The following is a 25,573-nucleotide window of genomic DNA, read 5'->3' on the forward strand; positions in this document are numbered from 1 at the left end:
TTTGGGAGATATGAGCCTTTTTATTGACGTTTTATAAAAACAGGCACCACTACAAAGAAAATACTGTAAAATGAGGAAAACTAGTGAAATAGAGACAATACGTTTGTCTATATGAGAGTCAGTGGCCTTTCTGCAGAAACACAGATGATACTGATCTGTGTCACATCAACCAACACCCACAGGAAATGTCCTGAAGCACTCAGTGGTCAGATCCCTTTTCCCGCCTGTGTCCTCGTGGTAATGCAACGCTGCTGCTCGGCTGCAGCAGATAGAGTCACTGCTCCACAGCGTCTGTAGAAAAGACTCCACTTCCACTGCAGAGCAACACTCGCAGTGTTTCTCACAGTGTGCAGGACACACACACGGTGTCTTGGTGTAGCTACCTCTCATACTTTCATCTCCCATTTCTGGCCTTGAGCATGAGTCACACCTCCTCTTCCTCAGCCGCAGAGGAAAAGCCTGTGTGAGGTTTTCTGTTAAATGTCACTTATATTTAAAACGGTAGAGAGGTGAACCACTGCAGATCTATGTGTGTACACTCGTCCTAAAATAACAGACTCTCCCATCCTCAGTAGTAGAGTCCTCTCACATGACCATACAGGGATGTGGGGACAGGAAGCAGTTGTTAAAACAAGGCTTAGTGGTGTGTGTGTGTGTGTGTGTGTGTGTGAGTGTGTGTGTGTGTGTGTGTTCGGAGACGGGAAACAGCTGCTGGCTGACGGGCCATCAGAAAGTCAGATCCTTCTCTCCCAGCGAGGAGAAGCACTGCTCGACGCTCTGCTCAGACACCTCCTCCAGCGTCGACGGGCTCCACTTGGGACTCTGGTCCTTGTCGACGAGCACTGGACACAAGCAGAACATCACGACACAGAGACACAGACGATGAGCGTTGCACGTTTTGATTGTTGCTCTTTAGTTATTTATTGTTTTTTCCTATAGAAAACTGAAATTCACACCCAACGTCCACCTCATTCCTCTTTGGTCGTGCACTTACCAGCTCTGACACCCTCATAGAAGTCACAGCCCCTCTGCAAAACAACAGAGACCGTCAACCGTGTGATTAAACTCTAACATGTCAAGTCAAATCTTGTGTCAAACAGCTGCCATGGATGAGTAAGATAGTGGAGTTAGTTGTGTTTACCATGCAGGCCTGGCCCAGTCGATACTCCATCACCAGCACGTCCCGCAGGCTCAGAGAGGCGCCCTCCTGCAGCTGCCTGAAGGTGAGCTTCAGGGAAGTGGGAGACATTTTGGCCAAAGTCTGGAGGAGGAGACGCGTTTAAGTGACTTGAGACTTTGAACAGAGAAACTGTGATCGACTGCTGAATTTGCTTTTAGAGGATTTAACTACAAAAAGTATCACAGAAGAAGAATAATAAGCACAGACGCGGTTGTGCATTGTTAATACTGAGGGCAGGACTGTGAGTCTGTGGTCTCGTAGCAGTGGGTTTATAATAAATATTGAATGGCTGAGCTGATCCCATTTGGCTTCAATTCGGATCTTCATGGTTTGAAAGGATCCTGGAAAGGGACTATGTGTTGAGCTTTAAATGTGTTATTTAATATCAACTCTTCTTCAAGTGTTACAAATGAAATAATAAACAATGATCAGTCATTAGAGAATCTTACTAACACGTTTGAAACCCTGGAGGGACCTCTGAGTGATCAGTCGTGAAACAATAAGGAGAGGGGTGGGGTAGGATGAGGGGGGGGGAGCTATCAGAGACATGCACTGTTTTCATACGCTTGTTCCCTGCTTGTGCTCAGGTTGATCTCACCGGCTCTGATCCTGCTGTGAATGACGTGAAGAGTAAATCAGATAGAAGAGACTCGTCTATGAATGAAGTCGACTGTAGTTTCATTGAGGAACATTTATGGAACGAGGCCACAGAGGAGATGTGTCAGGAGGGATTCTGGTCCCGCCAACAAGGCACGAGACTACAGACTAACCCCATTAAGTGCTTAGCCCGAGGTAACTACCAATTACGAATATATACTACTAAACCCAAATAATGCCCTGGCTACATCCCAGCACTGTCAGCGGGGGGGGGTTCCTGCAGAGAGGCTCTGTGCAGGGGTGCAGCAGTTCTTTATCAGTGCTTTAAAATAGTCTGATGACAGAAACATACACCTTATTATCAAGCCTCTGACAGATTTCCGTACATTTATTCTAGCTGGAGAAAAACAGATTGATGTGAGTGATTGAGATGCAGCTGCAGGTCAGGAACATACCTCAGCCTGTTTCTTAGCAAACTCAGAACCGTCTGCCTTCAGATTCTGTATTATTCCCTCCACACTGCCGGAGCTGAACAGCCTTAAGGGAGAAACACACAGACATGGATTTAGATCTTCAGCAGGTTACCTCACTGTAAAAATCTATTTCCCAAACTTTCACCAGCTATCTGGGTAGAGTGCTTTTCAAGTCCAACTTGAAAGCACAAATGTTTTGCTAGTGAGTTTTCTTCGCGTACTAGAAACCTGATATATCCGTATTCCTCTGAGCCACAGAGCTCGAGTGTCATCCAAAAAATCCCATCAGCGAAGGTGATGGGATTTTTGAGTCCCAGTGAATGTTTGTGCCAGATGTAATGGAATTCTCTGTGGGAAATCAATCAATCTTGGGATGTATGGTTTTAACATAAATATATAATATCCCCTTGTTGTGCGATTGTATTCCTACCGGTCAATATCAGAGATGTGTTTGTGCAGAACAAAAGGCTTCTCAGAATCCAGACGACTCTGTGGAGAGAGAGAGAGAAATGATTATTTTCTGTTCTGGCTATTTTCAATTCCACCTCAGTCTTCAGGTTATTAAGTGTGAAGACTCTGACCTGGTTCTGGTAGGTGTCCAGCACTCGGCTGATGTCTTCAGCAGAAGGAGACTTCAAGTCCACCAGCTCCTTCTCCAGCTCGGGGATCTAGTGAGGCAGGATTGAAGGTAGAGATGAACAGGAGCCACAGAAACACTTTCATCCTGTGTCTGTGTGTTGATCCTACGAGACTCTCAACTGGATTCAGTTTATCCTTTTAAAAATAGCCCCATGTTTGGATTGGATGCAAGAGCTTTCACTCAAAACACACCTTTAAAAAGTACAGTCACTCTGCTTTAGTTAATCTATTTCTGTAATATAATTCAGCTTGTTACTATTAATCTGAAGGGAGAAGTTTCAACCTTCAAACTTTGCTAAATAAAGTAGATCCAGCTCACTGCTGGTACGTCCTGAAATTCAAGGTTATGGTCTTAAAAAAGCTCGGCCACCCACGGTTTTGACGTCAAGCCAGAGAAACACAACCTGTGTGTGTGAGTGTGTCTGTGTGTGTGTGTGTTGGCACGTCTAAGTAAGAGTGAGACACCCAGTGACTCAGCACACAGGTTTCCAGTGCAGAGCTTTAACCTCAACCTTTAACCTCCCTGCAGCATCACTCACACCCCAACTGGGCCGGAGCTGCTGGCAGGTTTAGATAATGAACAGTCAAATGTATTGGATACAATATTTTGTCTCCTGTCTACGTTTTCCTCTGTTTTGTCTCCTGTCCCCATACAACACTGTCAACACATTGAGATCCTCTGTCCAGAGACTGCTGTCTGTCCCAAGATCAAGAACTAAGTGTTGTGAGGACAGGGTTTTCTCCATCGCTGCCCCAAGACTCGAACTCTCTCCCTCCCATCACCTGAAAACACTTCTGTATTAATTAGCCTTTAAACGTGCCCTGAATGTTGTGTTGTTGTTGTTGTTGTTTATTGTTATTGGTGATGGTAGTGATATGACATGTTGTAAAGCACTTTGGATCAACAGTGTTGTGTTTAAAGTGTTATAGGAATAAAGCTGAAGTTGAAGTGGAGCTTCTTTACCTTCTTAGACTCAACAAAGTGAGTGGCCACTCCGGCTTTGTGCACATCACGTCCCTTGAGGCGGAAACCCGTCAAAGCCAGAAACAGACCCAATCGGCCCTGGAGCCTCGGCAGAAAGTAACCACCTCCCACGTCGGGGAAAAGCCCTGTCGAAGAAAAACAGAAAGTTCGGCTTTGAAACATATTTCTGTCCAGTTTCAACCCGTTTGTTACTGTTCACCTCAAAAACTCCAACGATGTGACAGCAACTTAAAGCTGAGAGGGTTTCCTTAAAGTGAGATGAGAGCCAACAATATTCCATCTAACTTTGTGTGAGACAAGGAAAAGCATATTTGAACTTTAACAATTAACCAATTATCAGAATAGTTGCAGATTAACTTTCTTTTCAGGGACTAATTAATCAAACAACTAATTGGTGGAGCTTTAAAACACATCATTTAAAGTAGTGCATTATAGTATTAAGTATTAAAACAGAACCACCACCTTCACCAAATATCTTCCCTTCTCATCCACAGGTGATTTACACACTGAGATCATTAATTATGACCATTAACAGAACAAACGATCGCTAACACACCACTAACAGACACACACACTAATCTGAACCCTAATCTGAACACAGCACGTGCATCATCAATAATGTTTCAATTTGATTCCTGTGGTTCGGACAGGAAATGAGAATCCACGGGTCACAGTTGGTTTTCTGACAGCTTTGGTGGGGGCATTGAACAGCGGAGAGAGAGGGAAGGAGAGAGAGAGAGGGAGGTAGAGGGGGATTAGATGAGTTGACCTGATTCAGGGCTGAAAATGTAATATCATAAATGTGTCAGATTATGGCAGCCGTTCAAAATGCTACAGCAGGGCCGGGTTAAATCTGGTAATCCTGCCACACGGGCGGGGTTTAATGTTGATGTGTGTGGGAGGTTGAGGCGAGTGTGTTAGTATGTGAGTGAGGTGTGTGTGTGTGTGTGTGTGTGTGTGTGTGTGTGTGTGTGTGTGTGTGTGTGTGTGTGTGTGTGTGTGTGTGTGTAGTTTGGGGCTGCAACTACCAATTATTTTCTTTACATCATGTATTGATTCGTCTGCGGATTACTTTTGTGATTTCGTTATTATGCTGCAAGAAAAAAAATGAATGGTTTGATTTAAGCTTTTGTCCATTTATCAGTCCATCACTTGAGTGGTGGCTGCAGCTGGAATATGATGGATATGAAGTGAGTAACTATTCTCAACGTCAGAGCTTTTGTAACTGTGACGTTTTGTGCTTTGCAAGAATCCTGCACACAGTAATGACCCTGAGGAAGTAACTGAATTCTTCTAAAGGGGAAATAACGTCTGGTATTATTCAGCATTTTTCTTATTATTAACTAAATCACATTAAAAGACCAACAGTTAATTAGTGTGTGTCCCTAAACTTTCCGTCTTCCCCACTCTTGTCTGTGGCGCTCAGCTCGAAACCCATTGGTTCTTACAGGAGATGTGAATCTTTAAAAAACAGGCCACAGATGTAGAGTTTTATTTTTCACGAACAACTCAGTTATTTCCTAAAAGATTTGGACTGCAAGTGTTTCTCAACCCGGAGGAAACTGAGCCATTTGTTGTGAACTGTTTCCAGCTGCGGATTATTATACACATGTGCTGTCCAGTGAGTATTTACAGCAGCAGGACAGTGTACGTGGTGTGTGTGTGTGTGTGTGTGTGTGTGTGTGTGTGTGTGTGTGTGTGTGTGTGTGTGTGTGTGTGTGTGTGTGTGTGTGTGTGTGTGTGTGTCTGTGTGTGTGTGTAAAGGAGCAGTGTGGCTTATTTGTATGTGTTTAATAGTTTTATGGGAACAATGGAGCTTAACAGTACAGAGGAATAAGGATAATTTCTTTGTTGGTTTTGGTCTTTTCATTTAAATTGGTGACGATAAGAATTTTTTTTTCGATCTGTAATAAAGTCTTAAATAATTTAATAATTGTGCTACACATTTGCACCCTTCGTCAGAGGCTGTCTCACTCGTCTTTGGTCCTGCGTGTGAAGGGCGTTTGTTAAAGTGCTGTTGAGTGGTGGGGGTGGAAGACCATTAATAAATGATGCCCAGGACCCTCGTAATGGCCGTGGAGGGGCTGATATTGTGATGAAACCCAGAGAGGAACAAAGGATGACGTCTCTTCCATTGTGACACAGGCCTTTAATGGGTTTGACACTTTACTACTTTACCTTTTTATTACATTTCTGACTAGTTTTATTGAACCTAGGTATGGTCATTTAAGACTTTCTGAGGTTTAGGTTAATAGGAGTCTCTAAATTAACCCGAGGTGTGGATGTGAGAGTGAATGGTTGTTTGTCACTGTTAGTTTACCCTGTGACACATGGGCGACCTGTGCCGGGTGAGCTCTGTCTCTCACTGTCAGCTGGGACTGTCTCCAGCTCCACCAGGACCCCCACATGATAAGCAGTGTAGATAATAAATGTGCTTGATGACGCAAAATTTGTATTTTCCTCATGTTCTACTGATTAGAAGTGTCCCCTCCCCTATGATCCGTGCTCCTCATCATGGTTCACTGTAAACCTGGCCTACGGAACGTGTCGACAGCCAAGTGCTACGTCTGTGACACAGCTGCTTCTTTATCACTGATGTGCTTTGCTGCTGGTGTGTCACACACACATACCCACGACTGAGCTGGAACCCCACCTAACTACTGCAGCAAGCTGAGAACCCTCACTGGCTTCCCACCAGCCAACGACCCCAGAACGAAGGAGAACATGCACTTGAATTACTCACACCCCTGATAACGAGGACACTGTACAATGGGAAAAGCTATTACATTAAACTCTTTCTTTTCTTTATTATGTTAATGTGAAAGGATGTCGATGCATCTTCGTGTAATTAGGACACAGCTGCATACTTCAAACTTCCTCTGCAATCAGGCCTGGGACTTGATGATGCATCCACCATGTTATTTCAGCCCCGTTGAACTCTTCTAATGTGGTTTGATCTGTGAACACTGGTATCTCTTGCTTAATTAACTTATACCTCCCTCTTTTGTTTAGTTCCCCCGCATCATTTAAGCATAGCGCCACCTTCTGTCCACCTGGAGACAGGTCTGATAACCAGATTAGGTTCCTGAGAGCTAAATCCAGGTCGTGGACAATGGCTTTAAAACTAATAAAACTGAAGAAACGACGACCATCAACCACAAACAGCACAGTCCTGACCAGCAGAGGTCTGAAGAGTTTTAAAAATAAAGTGAGAATGTTATTCTGCTACACTGGAATTTGTTTAACTTAACTTAAAATGTCAAGACAGTTCCAGCACTCGAAACCCCTCCTGCACCATATTGACCTACTTCAGTGGAAAAAGCCAGATTCCACAGTGTGACTGCAGCTGAGAGGAAACTCAGCACATAGGAGAGGCTCTTGAAAAGATCCCACTCCGGGATCAAAGCTAAAATAAGCAGAGAGGGTCTTGAAGCAGCTGCGATCCGCTAACGGTGCAACGTGAAGAGCAGGTTAGCGATTGCACAGAGGAGGTGCTGATAGCGGCTGGTGCAGAGGCCTGGAGTCGAGGAACAACAATAGTGACAATGTGTTATGACCACAGCAGCTCAGAGGAGGATTAGACAAGATTCCTGTCCCTCCTGCCAAAGACACTGGAGAGTTGGACAGACACCAGGAGAGTCTAGTTTCAGCAATAATACTAAAACGAGAGACACTGGATGTCTTTTGTTAGACTGAGACCCTGAATACACACATACTGTCCACCAATCTCCTCATATAGTCAGTCCTCAGCCCATGCAATTGAATTATCGTCCCATTTCCTCCCACTCTTCATTGTGGCCGTGCCTTTGAGAAAATCCCACACATCTATCAGACCACATCAACGAGCACGTCTTGCCTTTTGCTTTCTGTTACAGTCATTTCCTGTCCGCTGACAACACAATCTCCATCCAGATAGCACAGCACAGCACAGCACATCAGCAGGAAGGTTATAGTCTGTGCACGGGTCAGACACTCACTGTTTTACCTTATCAACCGAACTATAATAACATCTGTCGGTTGAGGGGATGTTTTTGTAAGAGGTCAATACACTGAGGACACTCGCTGCCATTCTTCTCCTAATATCTTGATTAAACTCACATTCATACGTAGTAAAAGACCAGTGATGAGCCATCTGGACTTAAGTAACCACAGACTAGTTTATGTTAAAATGTCAGCAGCAATTTGTTAGTTGTAAGAGATTTGTTACTAATCTCCTCAGCGCCTCAGGAGTCGTCCATCTGTCTACAGGAGTCAATTAGCTAAAGAGCTATCTAGCTCGAGCTTAGCATCCTGCCAGTGGCTGCTCACACTCCAGGAGCCGACTAAGACAGTAAACCACCAAAATAAACTCCTCATGTAGGATAATACGTTTATTTATTATTACTTATTATTATATATTACACTGCTCTTATTTTTGCTAAGTGCTCTTAGATAATGCAAAGTTCGTAAGTTTGAAGATCTGTGTAATTATTCATGTTTCTTTTAATTTTAGGATTTAAACTTTTCTACAATATGAAACACAGTCGGACATGAGGTTCGTTGTGAAAGGATCAAAGTGGGGTTTTGTTGAAGTGGCTGAATTTAAAGTGAAAATAGGGCAAAGTGTCTCAGAAATGTCCAAGTTCAACTGAAACGAACCGTTTCCTTTCTACCTTTAAAGTGCAAGGAAAGTGAAAGAATTTAGGAAACGTGTATTTTGGGAATTGAGAAAATCCTGCTGTCAATAATGAGAAAGGATGGCCGCACAGCTGGAGTCAGCAGGCGAGAGACTGTTCTGTGGTGAACAGAGAATATGAGGCTCTTCATGATGAGGGTAGAACACAACCACTGCTATGTCTGATCCTGTTTATTGACGTTTCCTGACACCACACTAATTTGTTGCCTCTTTTGACATTAACTTTACAAGCAGTCAATCTCTCACATCTATGATTGTCAGGACGGAGGTTTTCCATCGTCTCACGTACTGAACACAACTCATCTACCTGACAGACCTTGTGTCTCAGGACAGTCTTACCGATGGCAGTCTCCGGCATGGCAAACAGCGTCTTCTCGGTGGCCACTCGAAAACGTCCGTGGACCGACAGACCCACGCCCTGCAGGTGGAGGAGAACGAGGGTTAGGAACCAAATCAGTGCAAGGATGAATCAAGGATGAATAGAAGAGGAAACCAGCTGTGCAGACAGGGGACACAGGGAGGACAGGCAGGGCAAGGAGACATCATTAATAACTGTCACCTCTGCAGAGAAAGACTGAGCTAAAGTTCGAGATGAAAAATGTTTTGTGTGTGTGTGTGTGTGTGTGTGTGTGTGTGTGTGTGGACTAACGAGCAGCACTGTCCAGAAGACATTTCCAGCGCAGTAAGAACTCTGTGTATGTGTGTCAGATTATATTACCTGGTTACCATGGAAACAAAATCCCCCTTGCACACATCCTGGACTTGTATCGCACAACGTAGATACACACCGAGTGCATTGTATAAGCAGGTGTGAGTGGCCATGTAGTTCTAATGAGCAATCAATTAGCAGAGTCATTAACGAGTTAACCCAACTGTCCTTTATCCAATCAGCAGGAGACAAGAGGAACCAAACTCTAACTGCAGCAAAGGAATCCATAAAATTGACTTTAAGATAAAAATGAAAAGAAGACAGTGATAAAGAAAAAAGACAAGACACACAAAATGGCTTGAGCTCAAGATAAGTGGATGTAATCCAAGAGCAGAGTGTAATCCCATTACTCCACAGACCCTCATTATCAGGTCTGATGATTTCTTATTAATAAAGAAATCGTTCAGGCGCAGGGGAAGATGTTCTAACTGCGTCAGACCGATACCGAGGAGCAGGGTCATTCAGTGGTGAGTTCAGAGGAGAAGCCAATATGTCGTCCACTGCCGGTGATTGACGACAGTGGAAGGAAAGCAGGTAAAACCCAGAGGGCTTCTCATTCCCATGAAGAGGATGATGCTGGTGATTCATTTCTTTTAATGAATTCCTATTTCAGGTTTATTGATTCACGGAGACAACGTCGAGTCTCGAGTCATCGTAAATCTGCTGGAAGCTCAATAGTACACGAGCCAAGATGTTTCCTCTTGTCTCTTTCAAGTGGGAGCAGCTGTATATACAGTATAGTGTATATAGTGTAGCTCATAGACAGTAGTGTATATAAAGTATAGTGTATATACAGTAGATGTTAAAAAAGTAATGTTATTAAAGCCATTAACCATAAAATAAATGTAATGTAAATTGATAAAATGGGGAAATAGTTTTTTTACAGGATTATTTCATTGAATTCTATGTAATATACACAAAAAATACACATCTATTGGTGAATGTATGTATTTGTAGGCCTGTCTGTATTTTTCACTAAAGGTTTTTCAACTGTAATTTGACAGTAAGTGTTTCGCAACTTGTGCTGCCAGACGTCTTTACCGGGAAATTACGGAAAGTATATTAAAGTATATAAAATATAAGCAGACAATTAGCTTAGCTTAGCATAAAGACAGGAAAGGGGGAAAGGTTAGCCTGGCTCTGTCCAAAGGTTTAAAAAAAAAAGAGAGGGGAGAGAATATATATGCAAGTCATCCTTGAGTCTCAGTGAATCATTTGTGCCACATGTAGGGAAAATCCCTCCAGAGTTCCTGAAAGTGTCCAGAACACTATAGCGCCCCCTGGGGAAATGACAGGAACACGTCTGGACTTCAGTGCACGTCTGAACGCAGCTTTGGAGCTGAGGAGAGTCACATTTTCACACTGAGGGAAAAGAGATAAGAGCTGTAGATACCAACTGCCACCATGGGAACACACAGTGAGTGTGCGTCTTTAACAGCTTCTGCATGTGGAGCAAACAGTGAACGCTAAAAGCCACGGCACCTGCACCGGTCACTGAACCATTCACAACCTTATCACTATTAATTCTGAGCAACAGGGCAGTTAATCAACTCATGAGCCTTAAAAGGAGGAAATGAATAATAAAACAAACTGTATTAATACAACATTTTAACTGTGTTTAATTATGTTACATAAAGGTTTATTGTAGCGTCCAGGCGGCGACAGTTGGAGAGGTAACTTAACTTAACACACACATTTCACACAGTGCATCTATGTGCAGCACTTCATCACACACATTAAACACACACTACCGGCACAGACATCAGGGGTTCAGAATCTTGCCCAAGGGCACTTCGGCACACTGAACGGGGGAGACTTGACTTGAATTCACTTTAAGTCCACAGAAGATATGGATTCCAATTTAAGAAATATAGGAGAAATACATACAAATACAAAGAAAGCTGCCTGCCGGCGGCTGAATCACTGCCAACCGACAATCAGTGAGTGTGTGATTACAGACAACAAGCTGTCGTCACCTTGTTCTTACGGAGGAGTGAAGGAGACGTGTGGAGAGTCAGAGCGCTGCAGGCTCTGCCCTGAGGCCGTGAGACAGACCAACACTATCTGTCCACTGGAGACTAAACAGGCCTTTGACAGAGACACACAACACAAAGAGGCACACAACAGACACAGATTGTGACTTGTGTTAGTTTAGGAGATGAAATACTCCACGACTGCACTTTGTCAACGTTGGCAGTTTGGTCTCAGGACAATGAAACTGGGTTCAGTTTCTCTCTGGAGACGTTTGGAGGGAAACGGGAGCAGGGAATCAAAAGATAGTTATTTTCAATCCAAAAAACGGGGAGCATGAAATAGAGTGGTGTTAAAGATGTGGATTTCAATAATATTAGAATAATTATAATTATATCTTATACCTATCTATGAATATATATCTATATATTGATTTATTGCCCAGCTCTCATAGAAACAACACGACTGGAAAACAAGAGCAAAAGCAGATTTTGCTGAGGAAAGAAAGAGAAGGAGAAAAATTTGTTGGATGCACCCAGAGGAACGAGGGAGCGTTTCATCAACATTAGCCGAGTTTCTCCATAAAAGTAGTGGAACACTGTTCCATGCTGGTGTGGTACCACCACGCACCATATAAGAGCATGTCTGCAGATCCTGCTGTAAACAATTGAAATGTGAAAAAGTGCACAGAGGAGCATGTTTATAGCTCATGCTTTACAAAATTTATAACCCAGAGTTTACGCTGATGAAGGAGCGGTTCATGAAGGCCTCATTAGGATATCTGGCTTGTACAAATACTGATAAAACAGGTGGGGTGGAATCCATGAGGAGGATTGTAGAAGAGCTGTGTGCATCTCTCCAGTGCAACACCTCTGCTCTCCAGGTAAAGCAGAGGTTTTACAAAGTCAGAAACGTACCGTGCATGAGAGAATGAGCCTCTCAGTGGGTGTGAAGACTCACAGGTGACGGATGACAGCTTTGAACGCTCGGGGAGAAAGTGACATCTCTTTTTGGAAAAGCACAACATATATGTTGCGTTACTTTCTACATCACAAGAGGCACCGTGCAAGCTCTGAAAATGAGAAATCCTCCTCCTCTGATCAGGTGACGTGGACACGGGACATAAAAGACTTCAGTTCGAACAAGAGGAAGAGATTACAGTCTCCAGACAAATGTCCACGACCCTCCTACAAGCAGTCAGCGTGACACGATGTCAATGTTTAAAATCTGAAGAGCAATCCCAAACATGCTGACGACAGACACAGCGTCTGCTCAAACGCAAAGCACGACAGACACGGATTAACGACGCACAGGCCTTAATTCTAGGGATTTTAAACTTGGGCAGCAATGAATAATGTGCGTGAGATGAGATTCCTGTGATGTAAGAGGTGTGTGTGTGTGTGTGTGTGTGTGTGTGTGTGTGTGTCTCTTTGACCTGCTAATGACACGTCTTGATTCCCTGTTGGTTTGTTATCATTCAGACGAGTTCTGGTTCTACGTGGGAGTTCTGCCCCGAGTTCACTGCAGATCTGGCAGCAGAGACTCTGGTGCCTCTCTGACTTCTCCTTATATAGAGCTCGCCTGTTTTCCACCACGACACACACACATGCAACAGCAATCAGCCCGAGGATGGTTTGTGTCAACTTTAGTGTCACTGAGTCGACGTGACAAATACTGGAGGTAGACGTCACATCGCTCTGTTCCCAGAGCCATAAATCCAACCAAGCACTTTGCTGACATCGTCATCACTCGGACACAAGGAGGCCTAATTCGATTTTGGTGGTCGAAGGTCAAGGTCATGGTAGCCTTGTGAAGGTGATATCTCTGGAACGCCGTCAAGGAATCCTTTTACATTTGGCACAAACATTTACTTGGACTCAAGGATTGAATCACTTGATTTTGGCAGCCAAAGGTCAAAGGTCAAGGGCATGGTGGCCTCACAAAGTATGTTTTCCTGGAACGTCATATCTTAATATCAGCTTGAGGGAATGTCTTTAAATTTGGTACAAACGTTCAATTTGACAAATTGAAGAAAAACAGTGACAAACTCACTGTGCATAACCTGTCCAGCAGCAAACAGACAACGTTAGCCAGTAGCTGAGCAACACGGTGCAGCTAAGGAGTCAGATATTTCCCCCGAAGATCTGATGGAGATAGAATAATGTCTGGTTACTAGAAACGCACACTTCCAACTCTGACCTCTAAAAAGACAAAACCATACATGACTACTGTCATTTTACTAGCTTTCATCTTCAGCCCATCTTGTGAAAGTCCTAGTTCTCTGTACTGTAAAGAAAACAGTCAGACAAACAGTGCAAAGACCTGACAGCACGTCCAAAATAACACCAAACAAGTGTAAAGTATAAAGAGTCAAACAAAAAGACAGAAACCCAGCATTCCAGGTTCGACAGTTGTCATCATCATCGTCAGTTACATCACCGGGGTGTTTCGTATTTATTTCTAAATCTACCTCAACGTTTCACAACAATCCCCCAAAAAAAGCTGATCAACAGACAGATCGTAAACTTATAAGTTTATAACAAACTGTAATGGCCAGTTCGTTATAATGAGAGCAACTATTCTGGTCCTCAAACATCTCTTTGCCACAGGGACACTGACACACAAACAAACACACAAACAATGAGTAATGACCCGGTACACACTGGTGGCTGTGTGCGACCTTGGTGACACATCATGGGTAAAATCAAAGTCAAGGTCACAACGGAAGAAAAAGAACCGACTCATCCAAACGACAGACTTCTTCTTCTTCTTCGACCTGGTGAGTTCAACAGTGAAATGAGTGTCACTCCTGATGAATGAGCCTTTGTGCAGCTCTGCCTGAATCACACATCATCATCACACTCACTATGGGTGAGGTACTACTTCATATTCCAGATCTGACAGCTGGAGGGAAAAACCAGTGGCAGCAACAGTGCTTTGTCACTTCTCATTCTGTCCAATCAGAGGCCACCTTTGCAACATGCAGCAGGTAACAGTGGAAAACAGCTCTGTACTGACCCCTACTGGCAAAGTGTTATATCACACCTCATCCAAAGAGAAATGCTCAACAGTGAAGCCCTAGGGAGCCGAGAAATACAAATCTATGATACAAAATAAAAAGATATCTAACACGAATCTGTCCAAGGTTAACCTTTCCATGCAATATACATATATTAAAAATAAATGCACTTACCCCTCCCATGGTTATTCCATCAATAAGGGCGATGTACGTCTTTCTGCAGGATCCTTGGGAGATGAAATAATATGAGTTAAAAAAACAAGAAGGAAAACTGATAGCAGAGATGTGACAGTTTGGAAATGTCACTGTAGGTGAATGAATATCAGTGGAGAACAAATAAGATTTATAAAGATTGCCATTGAATTCATTAAGCTCACCTATAGCATCGTTGAGAATGTATTCCTCACGGAAAAAGTCCTGTGCAAGAGAGTCACCGACCTTCCCCGCTTCTGTGACCGCTAGAAAATAATATAATAATGATATTATTAGTCATGATGCACATCGAATCCTCCCATTGATTGAACCTGCACTGCTGCTTCGTACCTCTGATGTCTCCCCCAGCGCAGAAAGCTTTCCCACCGGCTCCTTTGACTATGACAAGGTCAGTGTCATTGTCATTCTCCCACGTCTAGAATTACACACACACAAATAAAGCAGCTATATTTACAAGACATCATAATCAGAACATGTTCATTTTGTATGTTGCTGAGCTTAAACAAGTTTAGGAACCATTTAGTCTTTAGTTACGACATTCAAAACAAAAGTGTAAACAAACACAACTATTCAATTTTATCAATATTAACACAAATATGATACTTAATTGTTTTTAATTGTACAGAAAGTTTTGGTCTTCTGGGTTGAACATGGCTCATAACTAGTGTTTTAAACCATCTCATACTTTGCAGGGCTGATGTTCATTTAGAGTCAACCTTTGTTGATGTCTGTAAATCAGGACATTTTAATATATTTGAAAGGATTAACACCCTCTAATCCAATCTGTCTGTCTTCTATTATCCAGCTCAATCAAACCTAATTATTGTTAAACACGACTTTACAGCTAAACTATTAACTCTTACATAAGTGCAGCAGTTTGGGGTCAAACTGTGTAAAAGGGTTTATGGTCAAATCTGTCCAATAACAATCTCAGTGACACCTTGACCGCGTGAAAGTAGGTGAGATAGTAGAAGCCATTTGCAATCACATAGCACACTGATGTGACCGATGACCTCACGCACGTCGCTCCTTCGACCTTCGGCCTAGTTGAAGTTTACATGAACCAGGTTTTCCACGCACCTTGAGCTGAGGGTAGATCTGTCGGATCATGGGCAGGTTCAGGGCGTTCAGGACTTTGGGTCTGTTCAAGGTGATCACACCGGCTCGGCCCACTTTCTCCAGCAACACGTCTGCTTCCACATGACTGGACATCTGATGGAAAACACACAACACACAACACACCGCATCTGTAGAGATATTTACAATAGACTGTTTTCAAAAGGCAGTTTCACTGAGCGTCATGAGGACGTTAATGTAGCTCCGAGTGTATCATTGATTTGTAGCTCAGTGGCTCCTTGTTGTGGTTTGTCAGACACATCAGCCGGTTCCACGTTTAACTGCTTAACAAATAAATCAAGTTCCTTTTGTTTACTTTTAATCTCTCTCTAAATACTGGACAGAACGATGGAAATACATTAGAGCATTAATAACTCACCATGTGTCCCTGGATTCGCTGCAGTCTGCAGAGTGATCTCAGTCTGGAGGAGACAGACAGGGAGGGGACAAACATTAGAGACTGTACAGGCTGCACACACAGCATCTGAGACAGAGGCAGGAGGACAGGTGGACAGGTGGACAGGAGGAGAGAGGGAGGAGGACAGGTGGACAGAGGGAGGAGGACAGGAGGACAGAGGGACAAAGGGTGGAGGACAGAGGACAGGAGGAGAGAGGGAGGAGAACAGGTGGACAGGAGAACAGAGGATAGAAGGAGGAGGACAGGAGAACAGAGGGGAGAAGGACAGAGGGAGGAGGACAGAGGGAGGAAGACAGAGGACAGGAGGAGAGAGGGAGGAGGACAGAGGACAGGTGGACAGGAGGACAGAGGATAGAAGGAGGAGGACAGAGGACAGGAGGAGAGAGGATAGAAGGAGGACGACAGGAGAACAGAGGGAGGAGGACAGGTGGACAGAGGGGAGAAGGACAGAGGGAGGAGGACAGAGGGAGGAAGACAGAGGACAGGAGGAGAGAGGGAGGAGGACCGAGGACAGGTGGACAGGAGTACAGAGGACAGGAAGAGAGAGAGAGGAGGACAGATGACAGGAAGAGAGAGAGAGGAGGACAGAGGACAGGTGGACAGAGGGAGAACTGTCTGTGTTTTTCATGATCTCAAAACTCCCCTCAGGGATATTATTCAGTTTCCAGCCACTATAGAGTTAATCATACAGTAATAGTTCAGACTCTGCTCCTCTGCAAACATAATTCACTTCTTAATAATAAAATCCATCACATCTTCATCAGGTTGACAAACTCGTTGAACTGTGAAACAGCAGAGATCCGAGCAGACAGTAAATAGTTCATAGAAGTTGTTTCCTCCGAAGTGAGCGTGCAGCCCTCGAGCTGTCTCCTCCACTACGTGTCCCTGAGGACAGAGTCAGAGACGTGTCCTCCAGCTCCTACCTGCAGGATGTTAACAGCGTTAGAGACATTATGGTCTGTCTCTGGTCTCGTGCTCACAGAAGCTGCTGGATGGAAACACAGCTCGTCTCCACTGCCCTCTCCACTTCACTTCCTGGTAGAGGACACGAGCAGCCTCTGATTGGTCAGTGAGGATGACGCCCAGGAGGTGTGTTTGTGCGACACTGCCCTCTATTGTCGGGAAGGAGTACTGTGCCTGGTGTTCTTACAATGTGGAACCAGACAATTCATAACAATTGTTTATTATTTCCTTCTTTTCCAAAATAAGAAAACAAATATTTATTTGAATTGCATTTAACACGTGGCATTAGATAATCAATAGTGAAAGAAAAAAGGCTATTATTGTATTTATTTTATACTTCTGCTAATTAGTTTTCATTTGATCTTTTAAACCACTGTAAAGTGTATTTGAGCATCGCTAAAAGTGCTGCATAAATTAATTATTATTATTATTATTATTATTATTATTAGTAGTAGTAGTAGTAGTAGTAGCAGTAGTAGTAGTAGTAGTAGCAGTAGTAGAAGTAGTAGTAGTAGTAGCAGTAGTAGTAGCAGTAGTAGTAGTAGTAGTAGTAGTAGTAGTAGTAGAAGTAGTAGTAGTAATAGTAGTAATAGTAGTAGAAGTAGTAGTAGTAATATCAAACTGTATGTGTTCTGTTGAAAGTACTAAGACAATTGACTGCTGCACAATCAGCGACTGTGAGGAACCAGATCTCTCATTTGAGTATTTCCATTACATTCTACTTTATATCTCTACTCCACCACACTGGTTTTTACACCATGTATGTTATTGACAGCTGTAGTTACCAGTTGATGATTTTGCTGGTTTATAACCCTGTACTTCAGTACTCTGTCAAAAAACATATTTCTTCTTCTATGTTTTACTTCTATGATACTTCTTTATTTTGCTGAAGTAAAATTAAAAACTGAAGTTTTCCACATCTTGATGCAAACTTCTATGAATGTCCACAAATACTGCAGAGTTATTTATTATATGACAAGAAGAAAAAGCGTTCCCATAAATGAAAAGACAAGAAACTTCATAGTTCATTCACTGGTATTTATCACACACAGTAATTACTCAAACAACAATCATAGATGCAATAATGTCCGGAATGTTTCTCTTACACCAAAGTTATGAAATTTGAAGTTGAATTTTATTTTCAAAGTTAAATTATTTTCACAGAAGCCTGATTATTATGACAATTTAAAAAAAAAATACAAATCCATTTATAAAAACATTTGGGCAGTAAAATGTTGATCATAGTATCTGGTCAGAGATTGAAGGTCTGCGACTCCACGGATCTTCTTCAGTCCGAGTCACTGCTGCAGGAGCTGCTGGAGGACTGAAGCAGGGATGAACAACACAAACACACATCAATGAAACTTCAATCCTCTTAAACTGATTTAACTTTAACTACATTATCTGCATTAAATTTGAAAATAGAATAATTTGAAAAAATCTTATCAGTGGTTTGGTCTGTAGGACTTTTTATTTTTCTCTCAGAGTTGTGAGTTCACATTAAGTTGTTCTTAACCACGTATTAACTATTATATTTCACTGTGTGTATTCAGAATAATTCATTTCTGTTGCAAACAAAACCAGCATTCAGCTTTTGAGAAAATGCTTGAATCTTACCCCGTGACAGTTCTTTCCTTTCTTGTGACACTTGTCATGAGTGTGACCATTCTTGTGCTTGTGGCCATGTCCATGACCATGTCCGCCTCCGTGCCCTTGGCCATGGCCCTGTCCGTGGCATTGCCCGTGGCCCTGCCCGTGGCATTGCCCGTGGCCCTGCCCGTGGCCCTGCCCGTGGCCCTGTCCGTGGCCCTGTCCGTGGCCCTGTTCATGGCCCTGCCCGTGGCCCTGTCCATAGCCCTGTCCTTGGCCCTGTCCGTGGCCCTGCCCGTATCCTTGCCCTTGGCCATAACCAGGCCCAGGCCCATGTCCGGGGTAGCCTCCCTGTTGACCGTGGGGCTGAGGAGGGTAGTTCGGTGGTGGGGCGCTGCCTGGAGGATGTTGAGGGTAGCCCCCTGGCATCTGTTGATGGTTGTTTGGGTAGCCAGGGGGGTACTGGTTTCCTAAACACCAGAAGAAGTGAGGAATCAGATATATACGTCACTGTTTTTGCAAAAGTTATTATCAAGCTCAATATGCATTATTTAAAAGTAGCCGTTTACCTTGGTTGTGTCCGTACATTTTGAATCTTCTAAAGATCCTAAAGATGAGAGAAAAAGCAGTTGTCCTTTCAATATACACACAGAGTCCTGGACCTTGAAGAGCGAGTCCGAGGAGAACTTACTGTGTGCTGGAGATCAGGTCCACAGACAGAGCCGACACCTGCTGGCCCCTCTTATGTACGGCCGCACCTCAGCTTGAAGCCTCAACTCCCATCAGAACATTTTTCCTCTGTGACCTAACTGGGTGTGTGTGTGTCTAATATTTGACATAAAGTCATTAGGGACCATAAACGCTCTAATATTGACTGTAGACACACACAGCCTCACCGAAACCTTTGGGATTTGGTTGTATTGAGTCTTTTTTTTGTCCTGCAGTCTGATGTTGTCATCATTTCCATTTTTATAATACTAGAAATATTTTATCTTTTCCATTGCTTGATAGATTCATTTTGTATTTATCAGATAGAATGTAAAGTTTATTAATCAAATTTATCAAGAACACTGTGCATGATACTGCAGTTTTTTATCAGCTGTCAAACACGGAACAGCAGTGACCGGTGCCGGGTCAGAAGTGTATTAAAGTTTCGTTAAGTCAGTGGGACAACAGCCACATGTGTGAATTCCCATTACTCCAGTTCACACTAAAACCAGTTAAAACACACTGTTTTAACTGGAAGATTGGAAGATTCACATTTTACAAACCTAAATCGTTGATTCCCTGTGTGAATGTAGTGGGAGTGGGGGGTGCAGGGTGTGTGACTGTTTGTGGAAAGCATTGCTGAACAAAGGTCTGAAATTCAACCTTCCCTGGGTCAATACAGATAATGTCATTGGACACTGATAAAGAACAGGCGGAAATAAGAAACTCTGAGGTCAGATATGAAATAAGAGCCAAGACATTACTGAGATTAATTGCTTTTATGACTCATACGTTGTTTATCACAATGGATCAATTCATGAGTAATACATATCCAACTGTCAGTAGCAGACTGATGTAACAGATATTTAAAGCAACGCTGCTGCCAACCCATCAGAAGGGAGTCAGAGACCGGAGCTGTGTTGCTGACACAGCTGTTCTGATCTTATATAAGAGATTCACATAAGATATTACAACACGTGACGACTAAACAAGACTCAAAAACCCTTGAGGTGCACATGAGACACTGAGTTGAAGAAGCACACATGGAGTGGTGGTTATTATCGAAGGCAGGAAGACGAAGGTGCTCCGGTGGTTTCTCTTCACCTCTAGTCAGAGTCGCTGCTGCAGGAGCTGCTGGACGACTGGAACAAGAACAACACATCGTCACGTACTGAGGATTTGATGAAGTGCAGCCGAAACTTCAGCAAACTTGAACCACAGAGATGGAGTCAGGAAATGTTCTCGTTATCATTTTAACAGTTATATGGATTGTTTTTGGAAGATGCTTTGTTCTGGTGACCTGTGGCCGAAGTGGATCGTGTGACAGAGAGTCAGCTGTGTTCAAAGTAAACGATATAAAAATCCTAAATTAGAAGAATAAATAAATAATTATTTACACTATTTAAAAAATGTGACGTGTGGGTAAACTGTTTCACATTGAACTTTACATTTTTATTAACTGCTTAGTGAAATTGTCTCTTTTATAAGGTGTGTTCTCTTTGATTTCAAATCATTTTTTTGTCTTGTTTTTATTTACTTTGACGCACCAGAGACTCCGTAGTTAAAAAAAATGTATTCAATAAAACAACTGGATCTTACCCCATGACACTTCCTCTCTCCTTTGTGACAATGGCCATGCATATGTCCATGCTTATGTCTGTGGCCATGTCCGTGTCCATGCCCATGCCCATGCCCATGCCCATGCCCATGCCCATGCCCATGACCGTGTCCGTGTCCATGTCCATGATCAGGCCCATGGCCATGTCCATGTCCATGATCAGGCCCATGCCCATGTCCATGTCCATGTCCATGATCATGATCATGCCCATGTCCATGATCAGGCCCATGTCCATGCCCATGTCCATGATCAGGCCCATGTCCATGCCCATGCCCATGTCCATGATCATGCCCATGTCCATGCCCATGTCCATGTCCATGTCCATGTCCATGATCATGATCATGCCCATGTCCATGATCATGCCCATGCTGTCGCCGTGCCCGTAGCCAGGTCCAGGACCATGGCTCTGACCACAGTCAAGTCCACAACCTGTTCCGTGACCTTGGCCTCCAGACCCTCCACAAGGTGGAGCCACAGGATTGTACACATGTGGACCACATGGCTGAGGGGGGCAGGGCTGAGGGGGGCAGGGCTGAGGGGGGCAGGGCTGTGGTGGATATTGAGGATAGAATCCTGGCACTTGCTGAGACTGAGAGCCAGTAGGACACTGGTTTCCTGTTCAAACAGAGGAGGTGTTAATAACACTTGATTACAATGTTTGCTTTCAAATTCAGTGAAATGTTTGTCGGAAAGAAGAGGTGTTTAATACGAGTGAAGAAAAGACAAATATAAACTTTTTACCTCCGTTATTTCCGAACATTTCAAAATTTCAGATCCGAATCTTGAAACTGAAAGAATGAACATAAAGCATCTCAGACAAAAAACAATTCTCTTGAGTGGATGAATAAGCAGTTGTAAATAATCAAACACTGCGTTGTTTAGATAGAGAGCAACTGCAGGGAGTTGAGGAAAAGACAAACCACACAAGGATTACATCACACACTTTGTGCCAAGTGAGTCATACCGACAACACAGGATCGCAAAAATAATGTTATGCTGTTAATAACGGAAATACACACATGTTAGCAAACCAGTGTATAAAACACATGCTTCCTATCTTTGTGTATGGGGTTAACCCCGAACCCGAACCCTAACCCTAACCCTAACCCTAACCCAGCCCTAGACCATTACCATTACCATAACCATAACCATAACCATAACCATTACCATAACCTTAACCATCCAAACTAAATGCCTAACCCTAACCTTATTCTAACCCTAACCCTAAAACCAAGTCTTCACCCTCAAACAGCCCTTTGAAAGCAGGTCGGAGAGTGAGGACCGGTCCAAAACGTCCTCTCCCTGTATGTTGTAGGCTAAAATGGTCCTCACAAAGATATCTGTACACACACACAGACACACACAGAGCATATGAACGCACACACATGGTAATAAGTCCTGGTGAGCAGTTGGTAAACTTACTGTGCTGTAGTTCAGGTCCTCACTCAGTCGACAGGCTGCTGGCTGTGAACTTATATGAAGCCACACCTCAAAAAAACCAGCAGACATCATCAGGGGCTGTGCCTGAAATCCCAGTTTTCTTTTGTTGAACTTTTCTTCATCCTTTTTTGCGAGTTATGCAACATACAAGTTTTTTGTGCTCAATTAACACAACTGTGTAACACAGCTGTGTAACACAATCGTTGTCACCACAAGGCACCAGATAAGTAACAATGGAAAAACTACCAGCAGGTTCATTGCATCATTGATATTGTATAGGTTTATTTTTCTTTATTGAAATTTGTTTTTAAAATTTCTTTAGATCTGTGTGTAGTATAATCTTTCTGAAATGTCACTATAAGACTGGTAAATGACATCTTTTACCACCAGCCAGTGGTATTATTAAGATTTACACTTATCACTCCATCACCCTGGTCACAAATCCCACGTGTGTCATGGACTCTTTGGTTTATCGACTTGTACCTTTGTGTCCTTGTGTTAAGGTTTGTGTTCAGTTGATTCCTGATTTATTTAGAAAATTATGATCTTTGTGTGTTTCCCCTGTGTTCAGTCACCCCTGCCTCCCTTGTCTATATTGGTCTCTGTGTTTCCCTTTGTCTCTGTCAGTTCGTCGTCTTTCATCATCGTGTTTCCTGAGTGATCTTGTTCTTGTGTTTCTAATGTTTTTACAGTCGGATTTTGTTTCTTTTAACCTCGTTTTTTGGGCCGTGCTTGTGTTAGTATCTTGTTATTTTTGCCTTATTAAAGGACACTTTCTCTTATTTTACTGGCTCCTGCGTCGTTGGGGTCTTGGATCTTAACCCAGGATTCATTCACTTTTTTACAAATAAACACTCCATCAGAATCATTTGAAAGCCATTTTATTCACACACTGAAAAAGTTATGAAAAGCCGATACACAAAATCAACAAGTTGAAAAGGTCAAACGACTTTAGCTATTCAGAGAGAATCCATCAATCTTTAATTTCACTTATTACATCAGAATTTAATAACCCCCCAATAAAACCATGAAAGCCCAAACTTGCATTTGAGTTTCAAGATCACAACGTGTGACTGTAAATAATCATTTGGCTTCAAAGTAAACAGATCGTTGTGCACAGGCAAGAGGACGAAGGTCTCCAGGTTGCTTCGTCCAGAAATCTAGTCGGAGTCGCTGCTGCTGCTGCTGCTGCTGCTGCTGCTGCTGCTGCTGCAGGAGCTGGAGGACTAGAGGAGGGAGGAACACACGAGCACACACACACGGTTATTTCACCACTTAGAACAGATTTTAATTTGAGTTTATTCATAATTGACATTTGGGAGTGTGAAGATTTTAGTCTTAGCTGGATTGAGTTTGTCCCTGAAAGACATTTCTAAAGAAAAGAGAGCAAATGTGTCCCAAAGGTGAAAGTGCATGTATATACTACCCCTCAGTAGATAACCTTCATAAGCACGTTATCAATAAGAGACTATTCCTGTGTCAGTTTAGAAAAGGCTGGAAAACGATGACGGCTCGTGTCTCCCTCTGCACTGAGTGGAGGAACTTACCCCATTACCGGATTTCCCCTTCTTGTGACATTTTGTATGGCAGTGGCCTTGCTTTCGCTTTTTTCTGCACTTTTCTCCAGGTTTGTGGGATTTACCACCACCCCCATGTCCATGTCCATGTCCATGGCCTTCTTTGTCATGGTCTTTTTTGCCATGGCTTTTTTTGCCATGGCTTTTTTTGCCATGACAGCCTCCTGTAATAAGGAGGATAATAATTTACGATAATATATAACACATTCAATGCATGTGGAAGAAAAGAGGCGATGATGAGCCACAATCGTTTACCTGATTTACCGGACATCTCCAAACTTCAGACTCTAAAATTAAAGAGAACAAAAATGTTTTGAATACGTTCACACAGATCCCAAAAATGTATAAAAAAAATCTGAGACGGCAATGAGCTTTTCACAATTTTCAAACATGGAAGACGCAACAAAATCAAAATTAGCATCACTATATTAACATAGCTGAACTTACCGTGTGCAAGAGAACAAATGCTCAGGTGGAGCCAACACCTGCGGAATCCTATTTATCTGTAGTCACACCTTCATCTGTTGTGGTTCATGGGGGCAGTGCTCCAACTCCCATCGGAAAGTTTTGGTTATGCAAAGAATTCATCTGCAGCATAAAAGAAATATACACGTGTGGCCATGAATACGACGAGGGTGCTGCATGCAAATGTATTAAAACATTAACACTTACAATTCAATATTATTTTGGGGGGATTGAGTCATGAACATTGTGAGATTGTTATCTGATGTGTTCAAGCTCGAGTTCACCTCACACGGGCACGCGTCACGCCCCCTGAGCTTCAGTGTGTTCATTTCTTTTGTCCTCGGCACAGCACGTTGGACGAGCCTGTTCGACGTCTTTTCCTCCAGCCCGACAGCGCGATGTTATCAGGAGAAAAGAAATGTGTGTTCGGATTTCTCTGCATACAAACACTCAAACTGGGAACACTGGATTAATGTAAAATCCACCGATGCTCTGTTTGCGTTTACCAAGATCGAGTTACTTTGGTGCTGAGACTCGATTTCTGATTTTAAGTCTCACGGTTGTCTTTAGGGAGCCACAACTGAAGTTTCAAGTTTTGTCATGTCTGTACAGGGTCAACGGGCTGGAACCGATGTGACAGAACCACTTACTCCCAAATTTCTCAATAACCAAACAAAATAAAACTATGATGCAATTATCCAGACCTGCAGCTATTGGGCAGAAGTTGATTGACAGATTGAAATTTAGTGAAAACACATGTGTCTTTCTGAAGAAACGGCTCAGCAGCATCTGTACTGGCTCTGTAAACTGAATTCCAAAGTAAAACCAAAGTAAACTAATGCATTTTCTCTTTCACATCCACTTGACAAAAGGACAAAGCACCTGTTGCAGCTCGGCTCTAGAGACATCGACAAAATGGACAAAACACAAAGATCCTGAAGACGCCTCATCACTCGAAAAGATTTATGAGATTATCAATAATCCCACACACGCCTTCTGTGGCTACTGTGAACAAATGCCTATGGACATGCATCTTAGATTCTTACTTCTAAAACAAATAGAGGGACGTTTGGTACAAAGAACAGTTCACTTGTAAATGCACTGGCACTTTATGATTTTTGCTTTTTGAAATACTTCATTTCGCAGTTGCCACAAATCCTTTCCTTATTTCCAATTGTTCTAGATATTTTATTTTCAGTTTTCATGCGTGCACACTG

The 25,573-nt window shown here is 42.9% G+C and overlaps 3 protein-coding genes and 1 long non-coding RNA gene across 6 annotated transcripts; all 4 read right to left on the reverse strand.

Annotated features, from left to right (window-relative positions):
* Positions 1 to 17,052, reverse strand: hibch (3-hydroxyisobutyryl-CoA hydrolase). Of its 2 annotated transcripts, XM_035174778.2 has the most exons (14): positions 16,919 to 17,052; positions 15,957 to 15,999; positions 15,542 to 15,673; positions 14,792 to 14,876; positions 14,626 to 14,706; positions 14,423 to 14,475; positions 8,889 to 8,967; positions 3,854 to 3,999; positions 2,832 to 2,918; positions 2,681 to 2,739; positions 2,233 to 2,314; positions 1,142 to 1,261; positions 995 to 1,028; positions 1 to 842 (listed from the first exon to the last, which is right to left on the reverse strand). In XM_035174778.2, the coding sequence occupies exons 1-14, from the start codon at positions 16,945 to 16,947 to the stop codon at positions 727 to 729; spliced, it is 1,146 nt and encodes a 381-aa protein (XP_035030669.1). In that variant the 5' UTR covers positions 16,948 to 17,052; the 3' UTR covers positions 1 to 726. The 2 variants fall into 2 exon arrangements, with proteins under 2 accessions (XP_035030669.1, XP_035030668.1); XM_035174777.2 differs by lacking the exon at positions 16,919 to 17,052 and having other exon boundaries at positions 15,957 to 16,031.
* Positions 17,053 to 18,074: 1,022 nt separating this feature from the next.
* On the reverse strand, positions 18,075 to 19,597 carry LOC118119666 (holotricin-3-like). The gene is made up of 2 exons (XM_047342685.1): positions 18,576 to 19,597; positions 18,075 to 18,282 (listed from the first exon to the last, which is right to left on the reverse strand). The coding sequence occupies exons 1-2, from the start codon at positions 18,975 to 18,977 to the stop codon at positions 18,247 to 18,249; spliced, it is 438 nt and encodes a 145-aa protein (XP_047198641.1). The 5' UTR covers positions 18,978 to 19,597; the 3' UTR covers positions 18,075 to 18,246.
* Positions 19,598 to 20,020: 423 nt separating this feature from the next.
* LOC118119665 (zinc finger CCCH domain-containing protein 4-like) lies at positions 20,021 to 22,415 on the reverse strand. Of its 2 annotated transcripts, none has more exons than XM_047342645.1 (5): positions 22,297 to 22,415; positions 21,616 to 21,662; positions 21,194 to 21,489; positions 20,856 to 21,061; positions 20,021 to 20,398 (listed from the first exon to the last, which is right to left on the reverse strand). In XM_047342645.1, the coding sequence occupies exons 2-5, from the start codon at positions 21,632 to 21,634 to the stop codon at positions 20,200 to 20,202; spliced, it is 720 nt and encodes a 239-aa protein (XP_047198601.1). In that variant the 5' UTR covers positions 21,635 to 21,662; positions 22,297 to 22,415; the 3' UTR covers positions 20,021 to 20,199. The 2 variants fall into 2 exon arrangements, with proteins under 2 accessions (XP_047198601.1, XP_047198602.1); XM_047342646.1 differs by lacking the exon at positions 22,297 to 22,415 and adding an exon at positions 22,117 to 22,290.
* A 763-nt stretch (positions 22,416 to 23,178) lies between these two features.
* Positions 23,179 to 24,468, reverse strand: LOC118120164. The gene is made up of 4 exons (XR_004698185.2): positions 24,339 to 24,468; positions 24,147 to 24,178; positions 23,862 to 24,055; positions 23,179 to 23,540 (listed from the first exon to the last, which is right to left on the reverse strand). It is a non-coding gene; the product is annotated as an uncharacterized LOC118120164 (long non-coding RNA).
* Positions 24,469 to 25,573: the final 1,105 nt, after the last annotated feature.

This window comes from Hippoglossus stenolepis, chromosome 13 (assembly GCF_022539355.2).
Source record: "Hippoglossus stenolepis isolate QCI-W04-F060 chromosome 13, HSTE1.2, whole genome shotgun sequence".
Classification (NCBI taxonomy): domain Eukaryota; kingdom Metazoa; phylum Chordata; class Actinopteri; order Pleuronectiformes; family Pleuronectidae; genus Hippoglossus; species Hippoglossus stenolepis.